At 42.1% G+C, this 23,567-nt stretch overlaps 1 protein-coding gene across 1 annotated transcript in view; it reads left to right on the plus strand.

The window, feature by feature from the left end:
• Positions 1-23,567, plus strand: part of LOC126176416 (low-density lipoprotein receptor-related protein 4) — a 646,448-nt gene that overhangs the window by 511,356 nt on the left and 111,525 nt on the right. The window contains exons 19-21 of the mRNA XM_049923573.1: positions 12,560-12,683; positions 15,452-15,614; positions 15,698-15,860. Coding sequence (XP_049779530.1) covers positions 12,560-12,683; positions 15,452-15,614; positions 15,698-15,860 — 450 coding nt within the window. The remainder of the gene's footprint in view (positions 1-12,559; positions 12,684-15,451; positions 15,615-15,697; positions 15,861-23,567) is intronic.

Raw genomic sequence — 23,567 nt, forward strand, 5'->3', positions numbered from 1 at the left:
TTAATCCCTTATGGGATGTTGCATCTGTGATTTATTCATCAGATGGGTCTTAACAGGCTGCGCAATGTGGGAACAGATGTCTTTTGTAACTGACCATATGGTAACAGATGCTACTAATTTTCACAGCAGTCATCAATATGTAAACAGATGCTGACCTTGTAACACTTGTTGCATGTCAGATGCGACATGGGTTTTTGCTCTTCTTGGTGTGTTGCTTTTACCACTAAGTCCACCATACTGAGGTTCCCCTCTCTGCCTTTGCTGCTGTTAAGGTATCACTGTCAGGAGAAGATTACTCAATCACCTTCTTTCCCATTGAGATTAATATCTTCATCCACCCCAGAAGCCGTTAATCTTATGGAAGTTGCCAGAAGATCACGTGAATTCATAGTGAAGTGCAGCATTACTCTTTGGGGACAAGTGCACGAAAAAAACTTCTTTACTCTTTGATTTTTATTACTTTTTTTTGTAGTGACATACATTTTTCAGTTCGTAGTGTTTGAGCTTAAAAATAAAAAGTTATTTCCTAACTCTTTCATTGAATCTTTTTAGCAGACAGAGGTAAGCTGTAGTTGGCTAAAGTGTTGACACCATAAATTGAATTCCATTGTAGACGAACAAATGCAGAAACGTTCAATATCATCTACCGAAGAGTTGGCATGCCTACATGACAAACAGAGTACTATGGATTGGCAGAACATTTTGTTGAAGCACACCGAAGATTTATGACCCAACACTGAAAACCAGAAAAATGCTCCATTGAACTTTTCTATTGCATCAAGGAATGACCGTTTGGCGGATAACAATAGCAAGATGAAAATACGCCCACTGCAGTTCATTCCTGATAAATCTGAATTATGGTGTGCAATGCTTGGTCTGACTTTATAGCACCACAGCATAGTAAATGAAGATACCAAATTTGTGATCACTGTTAGTGGGCCTGACAATAAAACAGCAATGATCACTGCATATATAATACTCTGCCCACCCACCATACCAAAGTATGTGCATTTTAAACAGTTACTCCTTGAGCAGTTATGTCGGCCAGTGGAACAACATATCCAACAAGCACTGCATGGTTAGAAGAGAGGAGATTAGCCACCTTCAGAATTTTAGCAGCATCTGCGAAGCTTACTCGATGACACTGAGTTGCCAGATACAACACTGCAACGTGTATGGTACATACATTTGCTAGAGGCAGTTAAAATAACTGTGCCACTTTCTGACAAACACGGTATTTCATCATTGCTCTCAGTAGCCAACAAGGTCTATGCCTCATTAGATGCATGGCATACGTCGTTGGTGACATTTGAGCACAGCAATACAGACCTTCAGGAAGCTGCAGCGATATGACAACATCAAAAACCGGAAGTTACTCAACAGCTGGATCACATTGACGGCTTGCAGCAACTGATATTGACATTGGTCGGAGGCAAGGCAGGCACATACAAGAAGAGCAAGGAAGATGGCAGCTTGTCTAAGGAGTATATCTGCTGGTACCACCATCACTTTGGAAACACGGCAACATGGTGCAGGTCACACCAAACGGCAACAGTGGCTGGCAATAGGTGCCTCCGGTCATGAGTTTGAGCACCAGCACCTACCACTGCGAGGTGAGAGTGGTGACGGGCAACTACTGGTGAGTAACCTTTCTTCTTTACTCTCGCTGTCCCAAAGACTTTTTGTCACAGATGCTAAATCTGGCCATACTTATGTAATGGACTCAGGGTTGGACGTTAGTGCAATGCCTTTTAGAAGTTGTGATGTGAAGCTTTCTCCATCTCAATCAGCAGCAAAACAGACTTCAGTAATGACTTACGGAAAATGCCACATAGATGTAGACCTCAGTTTCCAAGAACGTTTACCATGGACTTCTGTGATTGTCGATGTGTCAGACACAATATTGGGTACAGATTTCTTGTTTCATTGTACAGTTGAAGTAGCTATTGGCTCATCGAGCTTCTGCCGGGGTCTGCAGTGCACTGAAGGCACCCTAGAATGAGGTTCTCTGCCTAGGTTTGAAGAAGACGGCATGACGCCACATGTAGCAAACTGCGAATCTGTACCATGTGCACAGCCAGTTAACCACACATCATGGTCCATCACACCAGAACTACACCCAGTCAACCAGTGTCTCAGCGCCTGTGCCAGTTAGCACTTGATCGTTTCACTGCAGTGAAGGCAGAATATGAAGAACTGTTGCACTCACAAGTTGTCTGTAGATCCAACAGCCCATGGCCAACACCACTTCATCCAGTAAAGAAAGAAGCAGGACCTGGAGACCATCTGGAGACTACTGGGCGCTCAGTACCCATACCATACCCGATCGTTATCCGATACCACATGTTAGGGATTTTATGCATGTGCTAGCAGATGCGACCATTTTTAGTGTCAATGATTGCCGGAAAGCATATCACCAAATATCAGTTTCAGCTGCTCATGTACCAAAGACCACTGTCATGACACCATTTGACTTATTCAATTACCTCCGTAAGCCATTTAGTTTGAAAAATGCGCCACAAACTTGACAGCAGTTTGTCGATGATGTACTAAGGGGTTTACTGAACTGCTTTGCATACCTCAGTGACATCATGGTCTTTTCAGCATCCGAGAAATTGCATGAACTGCATCTAAAGACTCGCATTGGTGCATATGGCAATGAATCAAAGTGTTTTCTATGACAATGCCAGGTGCCATTCTTGGACTACTTCGTGACAGCAACTGGTATCAGCCCGCTGCAAGATAAACTTGCCCTTATTGAAGAGATGGCTCACACTGTCAATTATCACCAACTATGTCAGTTCCTTGGAGCAGTTAATTTTAATAAACAACATCAGCCTAATGTGGCAGCCATCCAGGCACCTTTGATATATGCACTAGCTGGCAAGTACGCATTGGGCAAATGGCCTTTGCAGTGACACTAGAGATGCCGATGGCATTCGATAAGGCCAGGCATGTCTACCTCAGGTAATCATGATGGCACACCTGGTTCCTCAGGCAAAACTGGCAATTGTTGTGGATGCTAACCAGCAAGCCAGTGGTGCAGCTCTACACCAGCATATCAAAGGCCACTGGCAGCCCCCGGGTTTCTTCTCCTGTAAATTCATGTCCTCACAAGTTAAATGCAGTGCTTATGATAGGGAATTTCTGGCAGTTTAAAAAACTGTCAGACACTTTCTGCCGCAAATGGTTTTCACAGACCATAAGTCAATTAATTTCGCCTTCAGTAGGAACAAGGATGGTTGCTCATTGTAACTATTTAGACAACTTGAATTCATCACCCAATTCATGACAGACTTGCAGTATATAAAATGAGCTGAGAATGTCATGATGGATTTGCTGTGTCAGTTGGAATTGATCTCTCAGGCTACTGACTATAAGGAGTTAGCTGCTGCGCAGGAGACAGACCAACAACTCACCGAATTCCATTGAAATAGTACATCCAGATAAGTCACCATTAAATACAACCTTCTGGTGAATGTTTCCAAGTTTGGTGTGATGTATCACAGGGAAAATGGAGACCTTTTGTACCTTGGAAACTGTGATGTTGACAGAATGCATAGGCTGGCTCACTGGGGAATAAACGCCAGCCTCAAGCTGATGATGGACAGATTTGTGTGCCCCAATATAAATATGGACTGCCGTAGTCAGGCAAAAACATGCTTAGATTGTCAGGGGGCCAAAGTTGGACAACAAATGCACAAAATGGTAGAAGATTTCCCACTTATGATGCAACATTTCAAACACATGCACCTGGACATTGTGGGACCTCTGCTGTCATCAGAAGGGTACTGTTACCTCGTTACTGCAGTGGACCACTTCACCAGATGAGCGGAGGTGCTTCCATTATCAGACATTTCCATGGAAATGATAGCACAGGTATTTCTTTCATTGTGGATCGCACATTTCATTTGTCCTTTACATGTCACCACAGACCAGGGGCGTCAGTTTGAATTGATGTTGTTCTCAGAATTGCCCAACCTCTGCAGTTCACAACATCATCATATCACGACATACCACCCAACAAGCAATGGAATGATAGAATCCTGGCATATGACATTAAAAGCTCCGTTAATGTTCCACACACTTTCTTGGTCGTCAGCTTTGTTACGGGTTTGTTGGGCCTTCATACGGCATTAAAAGCAGATTTAGGAGCATCCATTGCAGAATTGGTTTATGGTGAACCCTTACAACTACCCACCAGAATTCTTTGCTGATCAGACAGAACTGCCAAATGAACTGCAGACAGTGCACAAACTTTACAGAGTCTCAGCCTGGCACCCAGTTTTAATCTGCCAGGAAGTTTCATATCAGCACACACTCTGCTGCAGAGTGAAAATCTCATTCTGAATCCTTAACATCGGTTTGTTGCAGGATTCTTGAACATATTCTCACTTCGAATATAATGAATTTCCTTGAGACAGAGAAGTTGCTGTCCATGCATCAGCACGGCTTTAGAAAGCATCACTTCTGCGAAATGCAACTCGTCCTTTTTTCACATGATATCTTGCGAACCATGGATGAAGGGTGTCAGACGGATGCCATATTCCTTGACTTCTGGAAAGCGTTTGACTCAGTGCCCCACTGCAGACTCCTAACTAAGGTACGAGCATATGGGATTGGTTCCCAAATACGTGAGGGGCTCGAAGACTTCTTAAGTAATAGAACCCAGTACATTGTGCTCGATGGTGAGTGTTCATCGGAGGTGAGGGTATCATCAGGAGTGCCCCAAGGAAGTGTGATAGGTCCAATGTTGTTTTCTATCTACATAAATGGTCTTTTGGATAGGGTGGATAGCAATGTGCAGCTGTTTGCTGATGATGCTGTGGTGTACGGGAAGGTGTCATCGTTGAGTGACTGTAGGAGGATACAAGATGACTTGGACAGGATTTGTGATTGGTGGTAAAGAATGGCAGCTAACTCTAAGTATAGTTAAATGTAAATTAATGCAGATGAATAGGAAAAAGAATCCCGTAATATTTGAATACTCCATTAGTAGTGTAGTGCTTGACACAGTCACGTTGATTAAATATTTGGGCGTAACATTGCAGAGCAATATGAAGTGGGACAACCATGTAATGGCAGTTGTGGGGAAGGCAGATAGTTGTCTTCGGTTCATTGGTAGAATTTTGGGAAGATGTGGTTCATCTGTAAACGAGACCACTTATAAAACACTAATACGACCTATTCTTGAGTACTGCTCGAGCATTTGGGATCCCTATCAGGTTGGATTGAGGGAGGACATAGAAGCAATTCAGAGGTGGGCTGCTAGATTTGTTACTGGTAGGTTTGATCATCACGCGAGTGTTACGGAAATGCTTCGGGAACTCAGGTGGGAGTCTCTGGAGGAAAGGAGGTGTTCTTTTCATGAATCGTTACTGAGGAAATTTAGAGAACCAGCATTTGAGGTTGACTGCAGTACAATTTTACTACCGCCAACTTATATTTCGCGGAAATACCACAAAGACAAGATAAGAGAGATTAGGGCTCATACAGAGTCATATAGGCAGTCATTTTCCTTCGTTCTGTTTGGGAGTGGAACAGGGAGAGAAGATGCTAGTTGTGGTACAAGGTACCCTCCACCATGCACCATATGGTGGATTGCAGAGTATGTATGTAGATGTAGATGTAACATCACCAAGGCATAAACGTCCACATCCAGCAAGAGATGCTGCACTCAACATACCGTTCCTTGCCCTTCCTGTTGTGTTATGTTACTACATATGCACCATCCACACAGATCACAGATTAGTGTGCACACATTGGATTTCTTCTACTACATAAAATGTTTATAAGAGACATGACTATCCTCCACCAGTGTGAGCATCCCCAGTAGAACATACATGATTCTCATGAAAAACTCATGTTACACTAAAAGATGACGTTAATTGGTAGTTTATTCTCATGAATAGCTCACGTTACACTACAGGGTAATGTTGATTGATTACATAAAATAGTGGAGCCATTCTGTAGGATCTGATATAGAGTGGAGTGTGCAGTTCAATTTTAACTTTTCTATCAGGTCTCAACCTAAACAACATGTCAGCAATCAAGAAGTATTTTGATAGAACTACCAAAAGTGTAAGACAGTCATAATAATTGTGAATGTCATTGCGGCTTGTTTAATTTGTGACACTTTAAGCTGTGCTGTTAGCTCCCAAACTTATCGCCACCTTGTAAATCATGGCATATCCTGAAATCATGTGTACACCACACACACTTTGGTAATGTCTCCCTGCAAATCAAAGTTATTGCTTTCATTATGACATAATTTTCCAGTAAATCTCACTTAGTTCCTATATTTTCCACAAGAGGCACCACTTCTCTGACAGAAATTGGTTTGCAAAGTAAACAGCAGAGGCACATTCATAGCTCTTGTCTATAGTTACCTGGTTTCCTTCTATTTTGGCTAAAATTTCATTTCATTAACTATCATGAACATGGCTTAATGGTAATGAACAATGCTGCACACAGTATAGTTATTACTAAAGTAAAGGAGAGGCCACTCACTTTTAGCAGACTGCTGCGTGTGTGTATGTGTGTGTGTGAGGGGGGCAGGGGGGGGGGGGGTTGGCACATAGACATACATAACAAAACATGGTATTAACTACTTTTGAGCTCTGGCGCTTCTTTTGGCGGAAGGTGCACACACACACACACACACACACACACACACACACACACACACACACACACACACTACCACAGCTATGGCAACATTGATTATTAGAGAGCAATTGCCTAGGCTGATGGATGTGAAAAGGAGCTAGGGAAGAACGCATAAGGTTAGGAGGAGGTAGTGAGATAACTTGAAGCAGGAGTGGGAAAGACAGATGACTCAGTGGCTGCACAACAAGATGAAAGGAGTTTTGAAGTGGTGGAGTATGTAAGAGATATAGAGAGAGGAAGAGCTAGGAAGGGAGAAGAGACGAAGGTAGAGATGGAGCGGGAGAGAGGGAGGGGAGAGTGGTGGTAACAGGAGAGTAGGAAGAACAGAAAGTGCTCTTGTGATCATCCTGGGTTTGAAAAGCTCAACCACATCCTCCACCAGGGCTTTGGATGTCTCTCATTGTGAAATGAAATGAGACGTATCCTACACAAAATCCTATGCATAACAACCAAACTCCCCCACCCAATGTACAGAATATCCTTGTCAATCCCTATTCCAATCCTACTTCCATTGTTGCACCCCATGGGTCATTCTCTTGTAGACAACTCAGGTGTAAGTCCTGTCCCATGCAACCACTCCACCTCCTCCTGCAGTCCAGTCACAGGCGTTTCCTGTGCAATAAAAGACCAACTGTCTACTCTCATGAATGTACACTGTCAGTGGCAAAGTGCAAACTTGACCATCCAGTTGCTAAACATGCTGTGCACCACAGCTCAAATGGATTTAACATTTGCTGCACTATATTAACCACTTTGATATCCATTCCAGCATGAGTTCCTCTGAACTATAAAGGTGGGAAGTGTCTCTCTAGCATATCCTGCATTCTCGCAACCCCTCTGGCCTAAACCTCTGCTAACATGTTGGCCACTGCCTCAAGTCACTGTTTTCCCTTTCTCTTCTGTCATTGTTCCCTGTCCAAATCATGTACTGCCTTCTCCCTTCACTCTTCCTCCTTCCCTGTCTATGTAGGCTTTCTCTCTTTCTCTTTGTCTCTTCCTCCCTCCCCCCTTTCAACCCTGTCCCCTTCTCTCTCTATTCTCTTTCTTCCTCTCTGTCTCCACCTTCCTATCTTCTCCCTCCCTTTCTCCCTCCCTCTCCCATTCTCTCTCTCTCTCTCTCTCTCTCTCTCTCTCTCTCTCTCTCTGTCTATCTACAAATATCTATCTATCTCTATATCATATGCTGTATCCCTGAGAACTCCTTTCATCTTGTTATCCAGCTTCTGAGACATCTGTCTTTCTCGCTACTGCCTCGCACTTTCCTTCTAACCCCTTCATTCCTCATGCATTCTTCCCTACCCCCTCCTACACATCATTCCTTTCTTTTTCTCACTAAGGCTGAATGGTGGATAGTGTAAATCATTTCTCCTTCTGTCACTGTGAAGGCGAAACAGAATAAATTTTCATAGGGAACTTGTCAACTGATGATTTGGAACAGTAAGATGATTGAAATTCTGTAGGATTTATTGAATCCATACACATTACAAAAATTAATGTTCATTTGTGTGTAGGTGTGTTCCACACCTCCTCCTAAACCACTGAACTGAATTTAACCAAATGCGGTACACGTATTACTCACTGTCTGTAAACTATCGTTAAGGTGAGTAAGAACCACCTACGTATCAAAGGGATTAGTGGGGGAGGGTGAAAAAGATGTATAGCCCAATGTGTAGCCCACAACATGCGAATACCCAGATTTTATTAATCCAGTATTTAACAATGAGAGAACTTTGTGACTTGCAATAAATTTTACACATAATTTCAAACATTTACAAAACTTTTTCTTGCTGACAATCCCCACAAAATGATGAAAAGAAAAAGTTTACTGCTTAATGCATTTTCGTTGTTCATGCAGTAAAACTGCTGCATGAGGCATGACATTTTAATTTATATTTCTTAACTATTCAAAGTACATTTTGCAGACAGTATTCTTGAATCTGCCTGCAAAATTATATCATTGTATGACACAGAATTTGCAAGATGTGCATCATAAGTATTGAGATGCATGAAAATGAAACTGCAGAGTGAAATTTGCTAGAGATACAAGTGAAATATGTGTACACACTTACGTGCAATATGTTGAAAATGTGTGATGTGTGTACTTGGAGACAGCTGTGGGTAAAAAATAAAACTGTGAATCAATTGCAACCAAACTTGGTAGACATACTACGAACTATCTGGGAAGAAATACTGTTGGGGTAAGTGCCAGAACCTCCTACTGAGGGTAGGGGTGATAACATGGAGAGAGGAGGGAGAAGAAGAGATGGACAGACGGAGAAGGGGGTAGGAAGGAGATGCACACAGATAGGGGCAAGAAGGAGATTGAGAGAGGGGGAGGGGAGGGGGAAATGGAAAGAAAGGAAAGAGGAGGAGATGGACGGAGAGAGGAGAAGGAGGAGATGGACAGAGAGGGGGGAGGATATGGAGAAAGAGAGGGAGAGGTGGAGATTTACTTAGAGGTGATGAGGAGGAGGTGAACTTAGAGGGAGTGAGGAGGAGATGGACTTAGGAGGAGTAAGGAGGAAATAGAGATGGAGGAGGAGATGGAGTTATAGGGATGGAGCAGGAGACGAACAAAGGGGGAGGATCAGATGTATGGAGAGAGAGAGAGAGAGAGAGAGAGAGAGAGAGAGAGAGAGAGAGAGAGGAGGAGGATATGGATAGAGAGGAGGGGAGTAGGAGATGGACACAGATGAGGGGGAGGGGGGAGCGGGGGGGGGGGGGGAGGACATGGACTAATAGAGGATTGGAATAAATACATACGCAACTCTGGGAATGCAGATAATTGTTATTAATAAATTCTGAGACAGAATTGCTGGCCTGTACTTATATTTAAGAGGCAAAATATGTAGTACTTCCAATTGACATGTAGAAGTAAATGTGACACATTTCCTAGGTTTTGGAACTAATAGGTTGTTCCTCAGGGAGAAGAGAGGGTTAGGTTGGGGAAGCTTAAAGAGGAACTGGTGTCTCAGACCTCAGGATAGTCATAGATTCTAAGAATAAGGGTTAGGCAGCTAAAAAGTTAACACTTTTTAACACTGTAAAAGAAAGGTAGTGAAGATTTAACTGTATAACAATTGAGACAGGTAATCAATTTATGTATGTAGAATAACTGAAAATGATGAGGGGATACTGAATAACTTAAAACTTTCAACTCAGAAACTTGAGTCATGGTCAAAAGTAAATTTCCTAGATACCTAAAACAGAAATTATATTAACAATGTGTGCTAACTGTTCCAACCAATGACAATGACACATTCAACTTGTGTGTGCTAAGCATTATTTGGAAATAAATATATTGGGGGCAATGAGAAGGAATAACAAGCTAATTGGATGGGTAATAGAAAACGTAGGACTTGCTTATTTCATAATGAGCCATATACAGTTTAAAAATGAATGAAATAAAAGCAGTGGAAAAATTCATGGTAACCACACACTACATAATTAGGGCATTGAATGGTAAGCAGGCATTTCTGCGAGACTGAACTTATAGCTAAGCTTCCATAAAATGTTCTGCCTTAGAGTTAACACACACACGCTCACAGATACACACACAAACGCAGCTACAATGTCCTGGCACTTGAGGGAGGACATTGCCTGAAAGCTTTGCTACAAGTTTTGTCTTGTTTATGTGCTTATGTTCTGCTACATTCCTCAACTGCACCATGTGTGGTTACATTTATTCTTCCCTTGTTTATATTTCACCCAGAATCCCACAATATCAATTTAAATGGAATGGATGTGGCACCTAGCCAGACAAACAGACTAAAGATACCCTTATGGAAGATGTTCATGTGAAACAGCATATGAATCAGGAAACTGACAGGACATACTTTGTTGTATAGCACTGTAACTTGTGGTACATGAAAACTGCATGAATTATTTATTCCTCAAGCAGTGAGTTAAAATGGTTGGTGATAATAATTATGAGCCCCTACAACAGTACCAAAATATTCATCTGGTAATTTATAAGGATAAGTAATGAAGACATTAAAAAACTAATAACATTTAGAAGCAAATACATTGATTTATTTATTTACAGTATGATGAAAACAAATACATATATACAACATTTTATGCTGCGCGGGATTAGGCGAGCAGTCTAAGGCGCTGCAGTCATGGACTGTGCGACTGGCCCCAGCAGAGGTTCGAGTCCTCCCTCGGGCATGGGTGTGTGTGTTTGTCCTTAGGAAAATTTAGGTTAAGTAATGTGTAAGCTTAGGGACTGATTACCTTAGCAGTTGAGTCCCATAAGATTTCACACACATTTGAACATTTTTTTACAACATTTTAAAGAAATGTGCATGGTCACAAGCATGGGGCTATCTTACATCTTCAGATCTAATTCCCTGATCCATTCGACCACATCATTCAGTGTGTGGTGAACGGCCATTATTGTTCCTTTGTATGCTTAAGGGGACAGTCAGCAGTCACATGTTTGATTGACTGTACATTGCTTCACATTCATATGTATAACTTTTAATTATCCTACACCTTACCCCTGGGTTGTGCTAATAAAGCAACAGTGATAAGATGAGACATAACTGTCAGAAAAGAAATATAAGAAGTCAGACAGACCTTTTCAGGACCCACATGTTCATATAATTTAACCATCTTCATGCATTTGTGACTTACTATTGAATGGATAGATTGATCATGCCATAAACTTGAAGTAATCATACTACCAAAGAAACTGATCCACCACGAAGGAAAGTAAGGAGAAAGGAAAGCTAAGTGTCCAGAAATATGTTGACCTGTATCAAAGATAAAAACTGCATACTGAAATGATGTTCTGTGTTTAATCCTCACTTTAAATGGCATCTATTAACTGAGCCATACAAGTATTCTTTGTGGAAGATACAATGTACAACTTCAGTCTGCTAGAAATTAGGTAATTAGGAGCTGTAGAAGAAAATAACTGATGCTGGATAAGCCTTTGAGATGTTATTAGAGCTTGCTGCTAGAATAAAGATTTGAATCTGTGTCTCAGTTTAGAATCTAGTTTTAACTTGTCATTTGAATTAATAGTAGTGAACACTCTGCTAGAAATTATAACTTAAAAAAAAAAGACCAACATATGGACCGAGTCCTCTGAGGGAGAAAATTGTCAGATATGATGAAATCCTTTGTAATGATGATGATTTGTCTCACTTTTGTCACAGCATCATGTAGTTTTTGCTTTCTATGTAACTAATTGATTTTACCTACTTCGAGTCCTAAGATAAAACATGATAAACATTAAAGAATTTCTAAAGATAATTTTGATTTTCTGATTACTGTTAATACTCTGCTTTGAGTAAAATTCTCTCTTTGAGACAAAATGCTGCAACAGTTCTCAATGTCCAGTTTTAACTGAATTAACACTTTGCTGTCTTGTGAAAGCTTATTTTGAAGGGCCAAATGCCCTGTTTCAGTGGGTGCTTCATATCCTTGAACTCATGGTGTTGTGCGTGTATAATTATTTGGAGAGTTTTATCATTTTTATTTACTTTGTACTTATTGTGCACGTGTCTTTTCTGTTACTGTTCTTAAAAGCTTTTGGTACCAGTTTTGACACTCTAAGCTTACTATGCAGAATTTACTTGTACAACTACTAATATGGACTCATTGTGTCAAAAATCTTGAGCTCATTTTTCTAATCAGTATGTTGATATATGCTCTTTAGAATGTTAATCTGTCAATTATCATCAAATTATCCTCATGCACCACTACATTCACAATATTTTCAGCGTTATTGCAGAGAACTTTAATGTAATGGCAGTATCTCAGTAATATGTGTACTGGAAAGTTTTGTGTGATCATCAAACTTTAAGGACCCCTCTAAATATATCCAACTTTTTAAGGAATGTCTATGTACAGAATAACTAGCTAATGTGTCTGTTCCTAGATACTGATATCCCCCATCCCTTCGGTCTGGCTGTTCATGAGAACAAAATCTACTGGACCGATTGGGAGACTGCAAGTATTCATATGGCTGACCAGCTAACTGGCCAAAACAGGAGTGTTGTCAGGTTTGTGAATTTTATCTTTCTGTTTAGCTACTAAAGAATGGAATGTATAATCATGAAATTAAATGTATAAAAGCACAGTCATAAATTCTAACACATCTGGAAAGTACACACAGTTTTTCTTATTGTGCACCTGATTGTATCGTAGCAATTGATGGGAGGAAGTTGCTCTACATCTTGAAGATATTGCATGTGATAAACAGTCCACTGTAATAAAATGTTGCCCTCGTATAAGTGTTATGTGAAGTCTCAATTGCTAAAGGAGCTTTCATAGGAAAGGGGGTGGGGCTAGAATAATTATGATATCATTCGTCCACTAGAAGAGGCTGCTTAAGGCAGTTTCTGAAATTGGTAAACCTGATGTGAGAGATTATCTGAAGCCCAATACAGATAAAAAGTCCCATAGTAATCTATTTCACTTAACTTGTATTCCAGTCAGCATTTTGGTTTCCTGTCCAAAGTTTCCTCATACATGCCAACTTCATGACTAGAACTCTGCATACTTTTCTCAGCAGACAACTGAACATAAACTTCAGTTGTTACTGTTGTTCATATTTACACACAAATTGGAATCCAAGTCATATGTAGATGTTCATGGCTCCTGGTAGATATTCATTAATATTAGTCTTAAATAACCTCAGATGGAAGGATATTCAATCATAGCATTAATAACATCCTACATGAGAAAAATCACTGAACTCTGTTCCTATTAAAATCTTCACTTGCCACATGGGATTGTTTATTTTTGGTGGCCAACAAACTCCAGCAAGATAAATCAAAGTTGTTTCTCACATCACTACTCAGAGATTCAAGTCCAGTGTGTGACTACATTCACTCTGAATTTTAAGTTCACCTAAACACACTTCAACTGGGAAATCTATAAGCCTATACAAGCCAACTGCTTAATAATCATAAGTTCTGTACTGTGACCCTCAGCACCAGAAACAAAGTCCTTACATTGCATGTGCCAAAATTTTGAAGTTTAACTGTTGTAGCTTGTACTTACTCAGTAAATGTCATGAATCTTGAAATAAAACTAAATTCAATTCCAAAGACTCAGAATGTCAATGGCTGCATGCACAAGGGGGAATGAATTCCCTACTGGGTCTCTCTAAATCTCCCTAAATTTGTTCACTTCATCATTACTGGCTGGTTTATTTTGAAGGATACTTTCTGTTGACATTCCCTTCTCATTTAGTGATTTTGTGTGTGTGTGTGTGTGTGTGTGTGTGTGTGTGTGTGTGTGTGTGTGTTAGTGTGTGTGTGTGTGTGTGTGTGTGTGTAATCTTGATGTACATTCATTCATTCATTCATTCATTCATTATGTTTCTTAGATCCCATCAAATAGGAGAACCTTCAGGAATGTGTAATGAGGCAAGATATACGTCAACAAAAGAGAAGCTACTTTTAGAAACATAAAAACTTAACTATTAATAAACTAACACTGAACTACTTAATGCTATTTATGCTTATTCCAGCTAAATTTAACCTAGTAAACAGAAGGTAAGTAGCAACTTTGAAAAAAAAAATTGCTGCTTTCTAAGTTATTTTAATAACTGCTATTTATCTTACATATGTGTTGCGATATTTACTTGATTACAAAGGTGTTCTTCGGGGAAAATTGTTACATACATCAGTACAACAGAGATCTGTTGACAGTACATTACAGATTGGCATGCAACTTAATGATGAACATTGAGACTTAGCAAGCTGTTAACAGGAATTTTCAACCCTGGAATCAAGATAATCAGATAATTTTTTGAGGGAATGGCTTATGAGTTACGATTTTAATTTTAATTTGATATAGTTAAGATACCCATTTTCTCACTTATGTCAGATGAAGTCTGTTGAAGACCTTTTGACCAGAGTAAATCTACATAACTTCAATCTGAATTGTAGGAAACAAGGCAAAATAGGGTCCAGTGCATAAAATGCAAAAATGTAGTATCGTATGATTACAATGTTGTTGAGTCACAACTGAAATCAGCCAACCTGTACAAATACCTGAATGTAACAAATTGTGGGTATATGAAAAGGAGTTATCACATGGGCTCAGTCATAAGTGAAGAAAGTAGCAGATTTTGGTTCGTTGGTAGGGTACTGAAAAAGTAAAAACAGTTAAGTTTATTTTTCTCACTTGTAAAGACAGTACTGCTGTCTTGCTAAAGTAACACTGCCTTCAATGTAACATCAGTCTTTTGAGCATAGTTGTGACTCTGAAATACACCTGTATTCGACTACAGATCTATAGCTCCAAATGCACATACATGAGTGTGTGCAAGTGTGTGTGTGTGTGTGTGTGTGTGTGTGTGTGTGTGTGTGTGTGTGTGTGTGTGTGTGCGCGTGCGTGCGTGCGTGTGTGTGTGTGAAAGGGGGGACTGCTAATGATTCATGAGATACAAACATCAGACATCTCACTGTGTAATTATGTAGGTATGTATTTATTTTTGAATGATGTTCTTAAAATCTGAATTAGCATTGTACACTATATAAAAGAAGCAAACTTTGCATAGCATTTTCTTAATATTTAATATAGTCATCTTCATCAAGCCCAGCCAAAACAAATTTTATCTGGACTATACATACTCATCAGATATATCATGTAATTAAACTGCAGTTCACAATGAAATCATCATCCTAAACAAACACATTTTAACTGATTGAATGATAATTTATCATTGAATAACAAATGAAAATTTTGCATAATGGTAGTAATAGTGGAAATAGCACACTTTATTCTGATAACTTTATTACTTATTAAATTTTTGCAGATCAGGAATAACTGGATTAATGGATGTTAGAGTATTTCATCGTAGTAGGCAAACAGTGCAGTCATCCTGCCGTGTTAGGAATGGTGGCTGCAGCCATCTTTGTCTTCTGGCACCTGCACCGAGACGTTTCTCTTGTGCATGTCCAATAGGTATCAAACTTCTGGTAAGCACTGGCAACTTATTTGCATACAAGACTTTCATAATCACAGAAGTGTACAACATTAATTTTACAATTTATTTTGGCAGCCTGATCAGAGGACATGTGCCCATGGTCCAACAAATTCATTGATATTTGCGCATCGTGTTGATATACGGCAGATTTCTCTAGATGTACCATATGTAGTCGATGTGGTTCTACCATTGCCACCTTTGAAGAATGCAATTGCTGTCGATGTTGACAGAAAAACAGGTTTGTTTTCACTATAATGACAATACAGCTTCATACACTTTGTGAAAAATATCTTGAATCAGTTTAATAAATATGACAAAAAATATATTAAAAAATTTAACCTACTGTAATTTATTTTTGGGATGATTGTCAATACACTGTGATTGATAATGCTTATATCAGTGTCTGCCTGTCTGTCTGCCTCTCTCTCTCTCTCTCTCTCTCTCTCTCTCTCTCATTCCCCTAGCAGGTGAATAGTAAAGCATTTTTCTATCATGTATTAATATGATTTCGCATTAATATTATGGCAGATGTTCAATGATTAGCAGTAGAATTAAAAAGATATACCACAATGAAGAGATAGCATCTTAGTAAAACAATTCATCATGGAAAATGATTGTGGACAATCATGTCAAATGACTGTTGGGATTACTGTAATTTGGATGTAGCTATTATTACCACAGCCAACAACATTAGAATAGCAATGGTTGTTATAAGGCATTTCATCTTGTAACAGCAGGTTACATTTTGTCAGGTTACTTACCAGTTTGGAACTCGAAACCCATGAGGGGGCAGGGATATAATCCAGATCTCTTAGCTATTGCTCTCAAGTGAGTCTCTCCACAAATGGTGTTATGGGAACGGGATACGATTATTGGTCGAATGCAATAACTATTCCCATTAAATTCCACATAAAGATATATTTCTTAGTTAGTCATAAACATGTACACAGCTTGAGATACAGAACATGGAGGCTCAGCAGAGCAATAAGAGTCCAAAGATGGTGTTAATCATCGTCGATACGACCTATCGATGCCACACAGCCCCCCCCCCCCCCCCCCACCTCCTTCCCCCCTTCCCCACAGTATGGCGTACCACCTGTGAGGCTTGAGTGGAGGTCATGTCAGTGTCGAGTAGTAGTCGTGTGAGGCGGCAAGTGCACAGCCGGAATTTCCATCTTGGTCAAGGCGAAGTGCAGAGGCGGAGTGATTGGCTGCAGGTCCACCTCATAATTAGTCAAGCAGTGGGGGCGGATGATGCGTCGGCCAGCCTGAGAGCAGGTGTGTGGAATGGCCTGCAGTGTGGTGCAGGCATGCCCACCCCAAATGCAGATTGAGCCATCCGAGGAGATGAAAACACGAATTTCTGATGGGTCACACTCACGGGGGAGTGACAGGTCATGCACTACCCTGACATATAACTGCCCGTTGGAGGGTGAGGCCACGGTGTCTGTTAGGAGCATGCACACACTGTCATCGAAGGTGATGATTGACACGTTGTCCATGCGGTGTGATGGCACGTTGCAGCACAGGTTGAATGTGGGTGAGCGAGTCTTCGCAGTCGGTGAAGTGGTGGCGAAACCCACACATAGGATGGATTGCGATGTGCCTGGAAACCTGCGGATGGCAACGATGAATCATGGGTTGGAGAAAATAGTGCCGTAGGATGAGACAAAGTATTTTCAGGCTCTGGGGTGGAAAAGTAATCAGGAGGGTCCGACTGAGATGTTGAATACCATGAAAGCAGATTTGAGCCTGTGCAATGAAATAGTTTGAGGACGATCTTTAACCATAATGTCAAATGTTGTCTCACCACTCCAGAGTACTTTAAGGGGCCAAGGTAGGGTGATTTCAGGGGCTGTCTAATGGAATCATCCCTGAGCATAACGTGGGAGCAAGTATTGAGTGCGGTTGGCACGTAAGTGTCCGGCGGGGAATGGCTGATAGGCGGGTGTAGCCATGCATGTTTAAAGTGAGTGCGCATGTGACTAATGAACTCCGGGGAGGGGGGAAAATCATTGGGTGCTTGAGCAAGAATAAGTTCCCTGGTAGGACTGGGTTCTCCCCAAAAACGAATTCAGAGATGGTTCCCTGTAAGTCTGGTTTAAAGGTTGAATGGAGATTGAGTAATACCCATGGAAGCGCCTCAGACCAGAGGCAGTCATGGCACCTGAGGGCAGTTTTGAGGGTGCAGTGCCACCGTTCAACTAACCCGTTGCTTTGCAGGTGGTAGGCTGTTGTATGAATTTTTTTAATGCCGCAGATGTTACATGAAATAGTGAACAGGGCAGACTCAAACTGCCGACCTTGGTCGGTGTTGATGGTGGCCGGGCAACTGCTATTTTTCCAAATGAAATGCTCAGGTATGAGCCGTGTGGTGGCACGGACACCAGGGGGAGCATGGTTATGCAAGGCGTCGAAGGCTTGCCAGCGCATTGTGGGTGGGAGCAATGGCTGCAGGGTGCCGGTAGAAGAATAACACCACACCTCATCCAAAATGCCAGGGAACTTGGCTTTGGTAAACACAAGAGATGTTTGAGGATTTGCGAGGAGAGCATGAGATTCCTCATCAGAGGCCTGGAGAGTGGCCACATTGTGGATAAGTCAATGATGCGTGAGACAGTATCGATCCACGAGAAAAAATCAGCGGGGATGTTTTCTGTGCCTTTGATGTAGCAAACGTCTGTTGTGAATTGAGAGACTAAATTAAAGTGGCAGAAATGCTTAGGGGGTGGGTCCTCGGGAGGGTTGCAGAAGGCGTCCGCTAGCGGTTTTGTGATCAGTAAGGATGAAGAAAGAATGTCTCTCAACGTTGGGGTGAAAGTGTTAGACAGCTTCATAGACCACCAGAAGTTCCCTATCAAAAGTGGAATATTTCTTCTGAGCTGTAGACATTTTTTTTTAGAGAAGAAATGAAGGGATGAAACCATGTTGCCTTTGCGTTGCTGTAGTACTACCCCCACTGCGATGTGCTGGCGTCTGTAGTGATGAACAACTTGGCCAACAGGACGGGATGGGTGAGTGCCACGGCGTGAGCTAAGGAAGTTTTTAGAGCCTTGAAGGCCTCCAGCATAGGTTCAGTCCAAAGGAAGTTTTTAGAGCCTTGAAGGCCTCCAGCATAGGTTCAGTCCAGCAAACTGGTTTAAGGCCTGAAGTTCGTTTGCCCGACAACGAGTCTGTCAGCAGGGCCTACACGGCGGCGGCAGAAGGCAGATGCCGACAGTAGTAATTTACTGTACCCAAGAAATGTCGGAGTTCTTTGTAAGTAGCCAGAGGTGGCAGTGATGTGATGGCCTGCACGCGGCATTTGGGAGGCTGTATTCTATCTGTGGAGATGGTGTAACCCAAAAATGTGACAGAAGACTGGCGCAATTGGAATTTGTCCTTGTTGACCTCGATGCCATAGGAGTTCAAGGTTTGGAGGACCTGTGATAAATGATTTTCATTTTGGAACAAACTGAGTGGCATGATAATAGCTGTCTTTGGAATGTCTTCCAGTGCTATGGGAATCTGGTGATAGGCATGTTTACAGTCAATAACACTGAAGATTGAGGCGCCCGATAATATATGAGTGAAATCATTTATGTTTGGCACTGGGTAATTGTCCATGCCAGTACGAGCGTTTAAGCATGTGTAGTCACCGCACATTTGGAAAGAACCGTCATGTTTGATAATGAGGTGAATTGTGAAGACCAGTTGCTGCCTGACAGTTGCAGGATACCTGCCTCCAAAAGTTTGTTAATTTGCTGCCGGGCCGCGCGCAACTTAATGAGGTTGAGGCATCTAACCTTGTGCCTAATAGGAGGGCCGGCAGTGGTAACTATCTTATGTGTCATTCCGTCAGTGACGGAAGAATCTGAGAACTGCACATGAGACTGAGCAATGTCCTGACATGAAGTTTCTGGATGAGTGGGGCGTGACAAGGCATAACCGTTAGAGTGAGTGGGAAAAGGCAGCATGAAAGTCACACGCCTATTACGTGAGCGCCGCATGCGCTTCTTTGGAGAGGTCGGCTGTCCGCTCAGTGCAGAGCGGGTCGAGACATACAGCAACTGTCTGTTGTCAGCCTTGCCTTGGGTAACCAGCATGGGCGAGAGAGGCGTTGGCGCCATGCAGGGAACAGTGATGGTCGCTGAGTCATGTGGCTGGCGCGCAAGAGAGGGGGAATGTTTATCAACACATGGGGTGGCTGCCTGTGCAGTGGTCATTGTCGTATCATGTGCATGACTGTCATTAGAAGCACTGTTTGAAACACATGGCACTGAACATGGCGAGTGCGTCAGGGCTGCGGTGTCTACCGGGTGCAAATCGTCAGACGCAATGAATGTTTTTGGACTAACCTGCTGAGTGTCCGAGCTGGTGTCTGCTGGAGAAACATGATTAGATGGAGGCACTGTGGACCGCAGTTTCAGCAGCGAGGTACAAACCACAATGAGCTCATTGTAAGTGTGTGCTATTCATTGTTTCAGCTCATTGTTTTCCCGGCAGAGTTCTGCCACCCGTGAGAGGGAAGCACTCACGTACTAACTCACATGTTGCAAGAGAAACAGAATGTGCAACATAAGTGTGGGAGCACGGTATCTGAGTATTAGTGGGATGATGTAGCACTGAGCCTGAACCACATTTGAAGAGAGTTTGTAATGTGACAAAAAATCCATACCAAGAATTGGTTCGTTGATGTTGGCGATGTAGGAAGTCCACAGAAAACAGAGGAGGGGATAGGTGCACCATAACGTTGACAGAGCCTAAGGTTTGTAACATTGATGCGTTGACATCTCGTAGAAGTGACCTCATCAGTGAAAAGGTTGGAGGAGCCAACAATGTGGGTATGATAGACATGTCGGTGCCTGTGTCGAATAGGAAGATGAGCCGTGACGAAATGTCGGTCACATATAAATGACCACTCGGCCGGGTGGACGAGTGGATGGAGTGCAATGTGTGAGGATGCCTGTGAGGTTCCCAACAGGACACAGCGTCTTCTAGATCCTGTGGTCAGTGTTTGGGTGCTGGCAAGGTAATCAACACTTTTTGGCATCATCACCAAAAATCTTGTGGTACCAACAATATGGATGAACCGTATGTGATGATCATGGTGAATGTGGCAAGGGAGGAGGCTTGTCCTCATTGATTTGTTCCGGGATGTATACTGGCACGTATAGTGCGTGGGTGATTCTTGAGTGCTCAGATGGAGGAGAGAGCGAGCGAATACTGCCAGGTGGTGTAGATGGCATGAAGCTGGAGTGAGCTCTGCCTCTGCCCGCAGACGGCCAGTAAACAGGAGCAGTTGTGACAAACAGTGGTGAGTGGTGTGTTGGTTGGTGGTGTTGTAGCAGTGCATACAGCTGGTCTGTGATGCGAAGACAAGAGCTGATTGACTCAAAGTACTGTGGTAGCAGGTGAATCTGTAGGTCAGTAGACAACTCGGCAGACTGTACTGCCCACTGAGTAATGTCCAGCATCATATGTTCACTCACAAGTAATTGAAGGCGGCGCCAGAGTTGTGATGGAGTTCGGTCCCCGAGGTGCTCCTCGTACAAGATCTTGATGATTAATTCTTGTGGTGGGCAGGCAAGTCGGTTCAATATTGTTTTCTTTGCGAACTCCTACTTTGGTGGAGTTGGTGGCAAGAGGAGTAGATCACAAATTAAGTCTGAGTGATCATGGAGGTGCGTGACGAGACATAGGAATTTAGAGTTGTCATTGGACACATGTGTAACTTGAACAGATGCTCCACAAGCACAAACCATTATATGGGGTTGTCCTCCTATAAAGGGGGTAGCTTCGGCAGATGGCCAGGGATGGGGGGGGGGGGGGGGGGGGGGGGGGAACAAAGGTGGCTCCGGTGTATCTTGGAAGGCCTGCTGGTCCGTGGTAGGAGGGGCTGTACTGCAGCCCGGCTCCATAGGCATTGGTGTGTTATTGGCAAGCACGTCTGAAGCAACTGCGGGTTGCATTGTCCTTGACATGTTGTGAAACCACAACGTGGCTGACATGGTCGGTACCGTGAGAGTGGAAACAACGGTTGTGCAACACGTGTGGCAGTCCTGTAAACTGGACCGGAGGTTAGAGGTACAGATTTGAAATTGTCCACTTCAGAAATGATGTGGAAGGCTGGCGTGGTAGACATAGGCAGAACTGTGGGAGAGGCGAGCGGCTGAACGGTTGGAATCAGGGCCTCCCGCACATTTTGGGGGGGGGGAGGTTGGTGCTTCATGTGACAACAGTGTGAGTTTTCTGTGCACTTCGGGAACACACCCCATGTGGTCAGACTATAAATTACCAGTGAAACTTGCTGAAGATCACATTGTTGCAGTAAAACATTCCTGTAAGCCAAAGCGCCGTAAGATGTGCTCAAGCCCACATGGTCAAAAAACTGAGCAACAGGTCTGGTGGCTGAGCAAGAGTAATTTGGTGCATGAAAATGTCCATCGTTAGTTTGTGAGTGAGGCAAAACTGGAATAGGTTGATAGCTTGTGCGTTTTGCACAAATGGCGGCACTGCACACTGCACGACTGTAACTGATGTTGCAGCCCGTTGAGAGTCAAAGTATGTGTGCAAATGTAAATCACTTTGAAAATTACAGGATCGATTGGTAGTTACATAGTTCTGAAAATTATCCACTTCACATTTCACATGTTGGCAAGCACAGTCTGGTGACATGAAACCTGAGTCCATTGTTTGAGTTAACAGTGTAGCACTAGACCATTGTATAACAACAAAGTTTGAGGTTAACTTGGTTGGAGATTGCAAATCACTGTCAAATAGTGGAGAGCTGGCCATTGGTGAAGGATTGGAATGGCTTGGTTGTCGTAGTAGGGCCTCCAAATCTTCAAACAAAGTGTTGGGGGCGGTAGCCATGGCATCGTGTGCATAACCTGTTGATTTACAACACCCGGTGCGGAAGTCACGGAAGACGTAGAAACTTCAGGATCACCAGTATGGGAATGGGATATGATTATTGGTCAGATGCAATAACTATCCCCATTAAATTCCACATCGAGATATATTTCATAGCTAGTCATAAACGTGTACACAGCTTGAGATACAGAACAGAACTAAAAACTAACATGGAGGCTCAGCAGACAATAAGAGTCCCAAGGTGGTGTTAATCGAGGTTGATATGACCTATCGACACCACAGTGTATTGCACAGGACAGAGGTTTGCATGGGCGCATGAGGATCACCAGTACTTACCTAAATGATAGCGAAAGGTTCCCTGACCTGATGACTGTACATATTCATCCCCACAAATGGCTTGGTTTGAAAGCATGACAAAGCAGGGTACAAGGTAGCCTGGTGTGGTGTCCTCATATGGGGAATGTTGATATAGCATCCACAGCATTCACCATAAATGAATTTAAACACCAGATAGCAGATCATGTGGACATGTTTCTTCATCTTAGGCACCCAACTGGAATTTTTTATTTTCAGTGAAACATTGTGACATTTAAGTGACTATAAAGGTATATGCCTGAACACAATGATATTAAGTAAACACTGGATGTTGTCATGAGTGATATGTGTGTGTTTCATTGTCCTCCATAGCCTGAGTTGTGACAGCTACAGAGCAGTGATGGAACATCTTTCATTTGTGATTTCCTCCATTGTATAAATGGTAGCCCCGGAATCTCAGTATTTATACCAGTTTCCTTTGGTTTTCCAACAGCTGCTTGGTACTTAATTAAAAAAAAAAAACACCTTCTTAAATTTTCATACCTGTGGAGAAGTTCATACCAGCATCCTATCAATTCAGTGAAATGTGAAGTGACACATTGTACACACTAAGAGCAAATTTAATTTTAATTTTATTTGATTTTGATATGTGTTCTGTTGATACATTTGAGAAATACTTTGTTATGATAAGGAAGAAGTAAGTCTTACAGGCTAGAATGACAATGATGTGACAAAAATGTATAATAGAAAAGTGTATATAATTATGTAGTAATAA

Source organism: Schistocerca cancellata, chromosome 3 (genome assembly GCF_023864275.1).
Source record: "Schistocerca cancellata isolate TAMUIC-IGC-003103 chromosome 3, iqSchCanc2.1, whole genome shotgun sequence".
Taxonomy (NCBI): domain Eukaryota; kingdom Metazoa; phylum Arthropoda; class Insecta; order Orthoptera; family Acrididae; genus Schistocerca; species Schistocerca cancellata.